This window comes from Cariama cristata, unplaced genomic scaffold (genome assembly GCF_000690535.1).
Source record: "Cariama cristata isolate BGI_N322 unplaced genomic scaffold, ASM69053v1 scaffold5422, whole genome shotgun sequence".
NCBI lineage: Eukaryota > Metazoa > Chordata > Aves > Cariamiformes > Cariamidae > Cariama > Cariama cristata.
This window is the reverse complement of record NW_009604314.1, coordinates 4,668-14,946: the sequence shown is the minus strand read 5'-3', so window position 1 is coordinate 14,946 and position 10,279 is coordinate 4,668. Positions and strand designations below refer to the sequence as shown.

The window sequence follows — 10,279 nt, the reverse complement described above, 5'->3', positions numbered from 1 at the left end:
TGTTGCGGCGTGCCCATTTCAACAAGAAGGTTATTTCCTACCATCTGTCCGTTCGGCAGCGATTTACCTTCTGAGTCAACTTGAATTTCTTCAAGCATCAGTGTTACAAGATCATCATGTACCAGATTTTCTAAACCATGATGAACATCACTGTCATCTTCAGCTACCTGCTGCTGTTTCTTATCTGGAGTTCTCACAGAATCTTCTTTGCGATGTTCTGCAGGTATTTTGTCTACAGTGTTATCAAAACCACAGTGCAACACTGTGGAATGTGACTGTGTATTATTAAGAGGAAAATCTTCACTATTTTTACTCTGGAGCTGTGAATTCAGTTCTTCTGGCACATGGGATGCTTTCTTTTCCCAGATAACAATATGGATCTCTGAAGGAGGAACTTCAAATCTTTTATGCCTCTTGCAGTATGGCCCCTTTAAATCATCACACTCAAGCCAAGTTCCTGAAAAATAAATAGCAACCAGTGCATAGACTCAGAGACTTTTAAAATTGAAGTCACTATCCTCAGACACTTGTTAAATATTTTTATCAACCCAATCCCCTGACAAGCAGAAAATAGAGGTTTGTTTTTTTTTTTTTCTCCGTTCTTTATTACATCAGAGAAAACTGGGAGATTTCCACTGTAAAAAGATCAAACACAACCAGAATTCGCAGCAGTATTATTACAGGTCAGAGTAGGGCAACCAAAAAACAAAGCTAAGGTTTTTTTTTTTGTTTGAGCTAATGATGCTGACATCTTGTCTGAAAATACCTGCACACGTCTGAGGGAAGAACCACCTCCCAAAATTAAGTTTCTCTGTAGACCTTCACGTTGCCTGGGGGGGAGGCACAGGTGTTTAAGTGAAACTGCTCATTTTAATAATCTGCCTCATCATCTGCAAATTGTTCATAGATCACAAGCAAATACTTTACAGCTTTAAGAATTTAAAACCAGATATATATGATGTATAGGATGTTCCTAACTAGGCACTTCCCAGCTGCTTCCTCTTCCTATTTCTTAAACTCCGGCAGTATGATTTAGACAATTTTCATGTTGTCACAACACTGGAAAAGACTGTACTCCACTCTCTCTACACAAGCAGAAGAATCAAAATATCAATTTTTCACCTTCTCTGATTATGGAGTTCCCATCAATGGCACAACCATCATACCATTAGTAACGCTTCTAAATGGATTTGTGCCTCCCCATCCCTCAGCTGCAGTAAAGTTCAAAAATTAAAAGAAACTTCATTAATGTTGGTAGTTCCATAGGTTCCCCTGGTTCCAGACAAGAATGGATTAATAACTGGTTTCAAAACAACCAAGACCATTTGTTTCACAGCCATGCTCAGACTGTATTTTTTAACTTTTACGAAGTTATGAATGGAAACAGCTCTACCCAAATAACTTTTGGCAGTGAGTACAGTGTAGGACAGAACACGGCTGAACAAATCAGTTAAACCAAATCGAAACCTTCACCCTGAGTAACAAAGTTCCCACAATTACTCACAAAATTTTAATATGAACTTCAGAATATAGACAAAAGAAACCCTTGTTATTATATATGGACTGTTGAGACTACTGCAATAAACCATAAAACAGTATTTGATGTAGGCACATGAAGTATTATATTAGAATTTATGGTTCTTACCATCAGGATTCAAAGACCAGGTTATGAAGTGCTTCTTATCTGTTTGATACTGAACAATAGATGTTATTTGGTAGGTGTCTTCTTCAAACTGAAATGAATAGTTCTTCAGGTTGTTATGTGGCAAGCCTTCTACGAAATGTAACATTAATATTGAGGGTACTCTAATAAAGAAACAATAAAGAAGCAGTTTATTACAACAAAATACTGGCAAAAGTTCCTCATGAAAAAGTAAGGCATCTTAAAGAGTATGTAGTTCTGCCCTTACTATTCTACTTCCACACAGGACTCTTCAGATTGCACAGTCGTCAAGGGATAAGAATATCCCAACTGGATATTCCATTTTGTTATAGATTAGGGGAAAAAAACACCACCAGATAGGGGATTTTGGGAGTGGGGAAAAGGTTGAAAAAAGCAGGAGACGACTGTGCCATAACCACAGTAGGAAAGGACATTGTTCCAAAGCCACACTAGTAAACAGATGATAAAACTGTTGTTTGATCCACCAACAGCAGGGGTTGTGAAAAGGCTGACACCGGCTATCAGTTGTCTGTATTTACTACTTGGTAGTAAGCATTTATGACCTGGCTCAAACACATGTGCTGGTCAGCATGTTAAACACTGCTCTATGTTTCATGTTTATTAAACACTATTTCCCATTTCAGCATTTAAGAAGGATCTAAAATCTTACAAAGTGAGTATTTATCAGAGTTTAAACTTTAGAATCTCTGTAAACCCAAGATAACGGTTTGGTTTTGAAAGTGGTATGTTCAATAAATGAAGTCTCAGAATTTTATGCGTTTTATTTTCGAGTTCACATATTCAGACTTACTTTTCCAATATCATCTGTCTTCTTTGAGATTTATCACTACAGTTATTACATGGTCCAACATGAATAGCGTTAAGTGGATGCCAACCAGGGATTATATTTGTGAATGTTGTTAGTGTTTTCCTGAATCTGGACACACACAGACAAAAAAAAAAAAAAAAAAGAGTAAGTTGAGTTGCTGATCAGAAAACAATAAATATACACACTTTACCAGGAGGAAAAAAAAAAAGTTATAAAAATATTCTGACAAAGTCAAATTCTATCCATATTCATGCCATTTGTGTGAAATTCCACAGTGACTGCATCACATTCAAGTCAGCCCTGAATTCACTTCTGCCAAACAGTATCAGTCATCGTTTGTTTTCAGTAGCTCTGTGGCCTTCAGTTTCACATTATTTGCTCTTTCTCCCTTAGCGTGTTATCTCTGTTTCCTTTCCAATGTAAGATAGAGTTTATACCAGGATCTGCATAATTTACTAGACAATATAGAATCTCAAGGAGAGAAGGAAGCAGTAACAAATTACCTCAGAAAAAAATTACACAAGGTCTTGTTTACAAAAAACAGGACATTCAGAGCAGAGATTACACAGAGGTTATATTGTATGAAAATACAATGTACGGGATATTAAAGTGAAATAACATAGTTTATTCATCCATTAGCCACAGAAAGGACTTCCTTTATATTCAATCTAACCTACATTTTTCAACTTTTAAAAAAAACACAGCATGTAACAAAGGCTCTTGAACGCACCCTATTAACCAGGACTACACATTAGCCGGCAATGTAACAGATCGCATTAATCTCATCTCACTAGGGGATCTAGAATTTTATTGTATAAACCTAAGATAGGGGAGAGAAACAGGTGGTTTTCAAGTAAAGTGAGCTGTCTTCTGAAGGAGTCTCCCTTTTTCTGCTGACTCTAAAAGGAGCCTAAATCACTAGCTTGTACTTGCAACTACACAGAATTAAATCAATTCTCAAGAAATTACATCCCTCTAATAGTATTTTAAAATAGATAAATTATGTGAGAGAATCTCTGATTCTTTGGAATCCGAATGAATATTACAGATATTCTTCAATAGCAAATGCATACTAGGCATATATTCTGCAGAACAACAACAATTTGTATACTCGCAGCAAAATATCAGTGAGCATGGCCAGGTACTCACATGGTTACCTATTCTTTCTTTCTTAATTAAGTGATAACACGGTTTCCCAAGACATGACATAGCAGTAAACTATTTGCAAATACTAGCCTAAAAAAAGTGGATCATGTAAAACTTCACCCAGAAGCTTAAGCTGTACAAAACTTGAGATCTGACTGCTATATGCAGATTTAAAAAGGCAAGGTAGAGCAGTTCTATAGAAGCTACTTAAATTAAAAAAAATCTCACCGGTCCTGGTATTTGTAGCCACAACACACACATTCAAACTTCCACGAAAATGAATGCAAGAATAGTTTCTCAGCTTGTTGATCCAGTTTTAAGAGCAGAGGGAGTGCAAACACTGGACTGTCCTTCTTACCTTCAAAGATGGGGCAGAAAAGACAGTCACTGAATATTTGAAATCAGCTTTCAGTACTTCAAAAAGGAAGATGATAAGCTTATTGCTATGATTTAAATTCCAGTTATCCCTTCAAAGCCGTATTTCTAATCCTCACAGCAAAGGGATTGATCCGTGTTATTAGGTTGCTGTCAATGACAATTTCATGACTACAGCATAGTTACAGAGATGAGAATACGCTCTCTAAAAAGTCAAAAACAGTCAAGGGACAAACCAGCTGGTTACGCTGTAAAGTATGTGTATGTCACCCATAAAAACAAATGTACTTGCCAACTGTCTTGTATGCATACATACATATTTTTATATACTGACATACAAGGCTTTGCATGTAGAGTTCCTGAAAGTAAATAGTGATATGCTGCACTAATTACTTACCCAATTCACACTTAAGCTGAGGTTGAAGCTGTGTAAACATTCTGTTTCTGATTTCATTGAGGTGAGACTCTGCTTTTGGAAGAACATCTACAGAAAAAAAAATACATATGTCTTCATGTATTTACATGTAACACTCCCACACTTTCACACCCATATATACCCCTAACATGCACTCATTCTCTGCAAACAGATTCTTTTCATATTGACCCATACTTGCCTAACTGTTGGTAGAATAGTCAGTGCTATTTGAAAATTAGAAAGATTTTACACAAGTTATACACATTTTAATGCTATCTGCTAACCAGAAATTACTTGACCTGACTTAATATATGGCTAAGAGCGTGTACCAACAGCCAGACAGTAACAACATTTAAGGATAATGTAACCAGACATCACAATCCCTGGAGATGAAGAGTAGATTTTAAGACCTAAACATTACGATCAAAAGCACAAAAACTTGCTTACATGCTTTCTAATGATGTTATAGAATTCATAATAAAACATTTAAATGTGTTGTTCCAGATTAAATACTAATTTCCTAAGTCAGCCTTTAAAATAGCAAAAATAATTTTTTAAAAGTGTACTTTATATATATTAGTATTTTAGATTTGCAAGTTACATTGTTCCTACACAAACACAGTCTTTAAGCACAAGCGAGAACATGACTTCTACTACACAATCATGACCATAACCTGCACAAATTAAAGGAAGGATTTAGAATAGCCATTGAAACTATTTATTACTTTAAAAATCTATGTATATAAAAAGGTAAAAAGAAGTTTCTTGCAGCTGTATTGCTTCTGATTGTTTTTACAAGCAACTGTACGTAAAACATGCTGAAAAATTACACAGAAGGGCAGAATAAATACTGCACCTCTTCTCCACAACAATACTCTTCATCCAATCCTCTTTCCACTGTTGCCCAAACAAACTAATTTGTTTTGCAGTAATTCCTGGAAACGAAAATGTTTAAGTTATCTCAAACCACGCTATATTTCAACACCTAACATCCCCATTTAAGGGTTCTTGCACACCAGAGGTCCTTTGCAAACACAGCACAACAGAGGGGAAAGCAAAACACCTCAGACAGGTTCTGTGATGGTAGAGGGCTTCCAGGTAATAGCTGGAAACCTAAAATCAAGTAGTCCGACTTTCTGGCAAGTAGAGTATACGAACTGCTTCAGAACCTTTTTGGATTTTTTTTTTTTCCTCTGTAAAATAGTATGTTTTCTCTGCCACAAGGTGGATTAAACCATTTTTGATACACCTATTACTTCTCCCAGGAAAGATACGACATTCTTCAAGCTATTTAATGCTGTTCTGGGACTAGTCTATATATTCAAACACACACTTTTCCAGGAATGTCTACTGAAAAAAAAAAAATCCATGAAAAGTACTGGCTAACCAGAGATCTGTATTAATTCTCTAACAGACGATCTCTTAGAATTTGAGATTTCTGACACCAATGGGGCAGTTCAAGAGGACCAAGAAAAACAGATCTTAGTTTAAGAGTCTTTAACTGAACCCACACTACAGAAAATGAGCAAAGGCCATACCAGTAGATTACAGTGACACATCCTCCTCTGCCTCCAGCTGTGCTGCCTGGAAGGTTGCTCCAAGCTGCCCATCATTGCCCCTGTGCTTGGAGGTTGCAGTCCTCGAACCTGTTAAGCTGCACACGTGAGTACTCACTAACCCTCTCCAGACAATATGGACCAGGTTAATGTGTTCGACTCATTTTGCCTGAAACAGGTTAGGAAGCAGTATCATCCAGAGCACAGCTTCCAGACCTCAGGAGAAGCATTCCTTCAATGAGCACAGCTGGAGCCAGAAAAGAATGTATGTTCTCAGCTTTGCTATTTTTGGTGTGACAAGGCAACTGCCTATTTATACAAGGATATAAACCACAACAGAAGTAATTTTGAAGATTAAGATTGGAACAGCATTCTAACATGTTAACCAACAGAGGGGCAGGAAACAAAGTCGGGTACAATTACATACACAATTCACAAATTCTCTCTGTGAGATATGACAAAAAAAATTCAAGACATGCTTAGTGTTTGCTGCTTTCAAAGTGTGCATGTTTGCCCCAAGAAAAACAATTTCAGAGGTTACTGGGATTCTGCTAGATAAAGCACACTCCTCTGCAAATTCATGGTAACGAGTTGTAACACATTCTTTTGTGATGTTGAAATAGAACAGAGGCATATTTAAGTGCACTGTACTAAATTCCACATATTTGTAGCAGATCAGATCAGCCTGAATATGAAGAAACAGCAGCTAAATTTACTCACCTTTTACTTTACTCGTTTCACAGGTATTCAGAAGCACAGTTGCTTGATTATATTCGGTTAAGAGTTTCTGGAGTAGACATTTTCCATCATTATATTCTTTTGCTAGAGCAAATTTTAATGTTTCTAAGTGTACCAGTGCTGACAAAATACAATCTAACCAACAGAGATTATGCATGTTTCTCCACTGAAGACACAAATCTGTGTTATTCGTGGAACCTTTATCATCTTTGAGCAAAGTTTCACATGTTGTTGAGCAAAGTTCAGAATTTGGTAAGAGTTGTGTTCTGGGACTAGAAGTCTTAGGTGGACTTTCTTGATAGTTGGTGGCGTTGGTGGTTGTTTCAAAATCCACCTTCTGCATGCAGGACTCCAAGTCGTTACCAGGTTTTGGCTGGTCATTTTGTAACACATCATGTAGGCTTGACTTGGGAATACAGAAGCTATTCCGATAACATTTGACAACAGGGTCTGTATTAACAGTGTGCTCAACATTCACCACATGGCTAGTTCTTGCTTTTTTGGGATGTGATTCAACAGGAGAAAAGTCACTGGTATCACACAATTTCCTTTTCTTATGAGTAGACGGAACTTGATGATTTTCTGAATCAGCAGAAGTAATTATGCTGTTTAATGGTTTATAACCAAGTGGGTAGATACACTAAAGGAAAGAAAGAAAGTTACAGTGAAATCTACAACGCAATTTCAGTGAACAAGAGCTAAAAAAAGTACAAACCATACTCTTAAAATGGAATGTAGGACTTCTGTAAAGTGATATTTTAATGAAATCAATACATAAATTCAACATACGTAAGACAGGAAGGGTGTTTTATCCAACAACTATCGTATAAGCAATGGTGAAGTAAAACGCATCAGTAGTGATAATCAATGCTACTTTCCCAGTAAATGCTTCCAAGCCCTGAAAATAATTTTGCTAAGGAGAGTCCTCTTATTTTGCTAAATCCATTCCGTCAGTGTACAGATTTGGCATTATCATCTCCTGCCTGAGACACTACTGGTGCCAAAACTGGCAGGGCATCTGTCAGGCTAACGCGATGCATGAGATCAGGTGTTGCTAGAGTCTTACATATACAGCTATTCTGCAACCAGGATGTAGTCAAATTGGTATTACCCATCTCCAGAACGATACTACAATTATTTAAAAGCAGGGAGGGATGGGAAAAGCAACTCAGACACCCATATCTACTAATTTAAGGGCACCAGCCCACTGGGGACTGCTACATCCTCCCCATACACAGAGCACTGGAGAAGGGAGAAACAGCAAAATCACAACTCAAGAAGCACAGAAATCCAGCTAAGGTTAAACTTAAAAGGAGGGGAACATTGTAATTATTATAATAAACCTATCTGCATTACCCAGACTTCAAGAAGGGAAAATAGGACACTCACCTCTGCAAGAGTCATGTATTAAGTTACACGGATCATCGAATTTTCACCTTGTATTCTGATTCGTACAAAGATCTATTTAGTACCACTTGTGTTCCCTTGTTATGCAAGTGAAACTCTCTTTTATTCATTTAAATCTACTCTTTTTAATCCTGTAGGGTAGGTAGCTATGCCTAAACACTGCATGTATACAGGTTAGTTATGGTTTTGTCTATATACAGGCAAACATCATATGGACTCAGAGGGGTCCTACTTCAACAGTCTGCTTACCGCCAACAAAATCTTGAACTTAAAGAGGTGTAACTGCTGAAGGTAAAGACCTCCACGCAACCAAACAAAACTGTGAATTAGTGTAATACCTGAGGATTTTCACAAAGAAAAATGGACTCTTCAAAATTAATGCGGTAAGTCCGTAAAACTTGGACCTGGCCCTTCTCTTCGCAGATCGGACAATACTCATGTGCAGTTGTTTCCACTGGATTACAGTTCTAAAAACAAAACAAAACAAAAGAAAAAGCCGCAAAGCAGCATAAATTTATGTATTTCATATATTAATCCAAGGTAAGACATACATTCTAAATATAATATCTAATACATTATAAAAAAGTAAACTAGATTTTTTAATATATATTTGTAAGATAAATATTCATATGGCAGAGTGTTCTAAATAAATTTATCTTTTGGTTTAAATATTCAAATATTTAATAAGGCATCTTTAACAACACAATTACGCAAAATTTCATTCTACTTGAACTAAACCACAGGACACTTATTGCCAGGGAACACAAGCTCAGATCTCTGAAAGACAAATCAATTTTCACAGGAATGCAAACAGTTGTAAACATCGTGCCAGTAAAAAAAACAACACAGGCACAGATTTACTTAGAATAATCTTTCGCCATTGTTATAGATTTCCGTGGAAAATAATTTTGAGAATTTTTTTTTGTAAAATTAAGACCAATTAAAAATCTCTCAAAGCAGAGAAAAATATGAACTTTGCACACATGTAAAACAAGTTTCAACTGACTTTTCCCAAATACCCCACCATGTGGAGTGTCGATTTCCCTATACCAGTCCCTTCTCCAATCACTTGCAAACCATTTGTAGTCTTCTGGGTATCCATCATTCTGAGCCACTGGCTAATTTATGTCACTTGTAACAATGTCATGACCACTAAGGATTTTTCAAAGACTCCTGAAAAATAAAAAGTGAATAAAACAATTAAAGAAAAATTAGATTAAATTTGGGGAAAAAAAAAATATACCAACAATAATGCAGCCCGTATATTCTGTGGAAACGAATTCAGAAGAGTATTTTCTTAACTGAAAATACTTCTTTTCTAGTGCAGATTATGAACTCAAAACTTTAAATTAAGTCACATAATAGATTTAACAGCTTTAGGCCCTGAATTTGCAATCTTATCTATTCTTCACACTCTACAAGGTCTCACATATTTTCCAAGTGCACTATACTTTGCAGAAATGTCGATGTCTTGCCTGGGCACCCCTGTTTACTGCATCTAACCCTCAGAAAGAACAAACTTCTTTAAAAATGGCTACAATAAGATCCCATACAGTTACAGATGGCTGGTAAGGAACATTAAAAAAAAACAACCAACCAAAAAAATAAGATCCCATACAGTTACAGATGGCTGGTGAGGAACATTAAAAAAAACAACCAACCAAAAAACCCCCATTGTTGCATCTTTCAAAACAGTGAATTTATTGCATATACAATGCAAAACAGTGAAATTTTGCCATCTTTCAAAACAGTGAATTTATTGCATAATAAACTATCAGAACTTTATCCTGCAAATGTAACAATTTTTAACTACAGAAGGGCATCCTGCTGTTACTGCCACTTTTTGGAAACTTCTCCTAACATTATTTTAATGTTATAGACTGCCTAGCAAACTAAAGCTCTTCCACAGTTACCATTGCTATAGAAGCCTATCACATATTTCACAAGTGGCATTGAATATTGTATTTCAAATGATTTCTCAAATTCAGGGCCAAATTTTGTCTTTCTCGCATACACACAAACACATTTGTGGAGGACAACTTCAGTATGAACGAGGTGCACATCAGAAGGCAGCTCCTTAAGTCCATTCCTACCCTGGCACTGAGGTTAACTATACCTTCAATCAACCAGAAAAATGCAAGAAGTTTACA

General features: G+C 36.4%; 1 protein-coding gene across 1 annotated transcript in view; it reads right to left on the bottom strand.

The window, feature by feature from the left end:
• Window positions 1–9,302, bottom strand: part of USPL1 (ubiquitin specific peptidase like 1) — a 10,888-nt gene extending 1,586 nt beyond the window's left edge. The window contains exons 1-8 of the mRNA XM_009695530.1: window positions 9,136–9,302; window positions 8,468–8,596; window positions 6,705–7,362; window positions 4,411–4,497; window positions 3,867–3,996; window positions 2,475–2,600; window positions 1,646–1,806; window positions 1–457 (exon numbers count right to left, since the gene is read on the bottom strand). The exon at window positions 1–457 is cut by the window's left edge and continues 1,586 nt beyond it. Coding sequence (XP_009693832.1) covers window positions 1–457; window positions 1,646–1,806; window positions 2,475–2,600; window positions 3,867–3,996; window positions 4,411–4,497; window positions 6,705–7,362; window positions 8,468–8,596; window positions 9,136–9,234 — 1,847 coding nt within the window. The 5' untranslated portion in view covers window positions 9,235–9,302. The remainder of the gene's footprint in view (window positions 458–1,645; window positions 1,807–2,474; window positions 2,601–3,866; window positions 3,997–4,410; window positions 4,498–6,704; window positions 7,363–8,467; window positions 8,597–9,135) is intronic.
• Window positions 9,303–10,279: the final 977 nt, after the last annotated feature.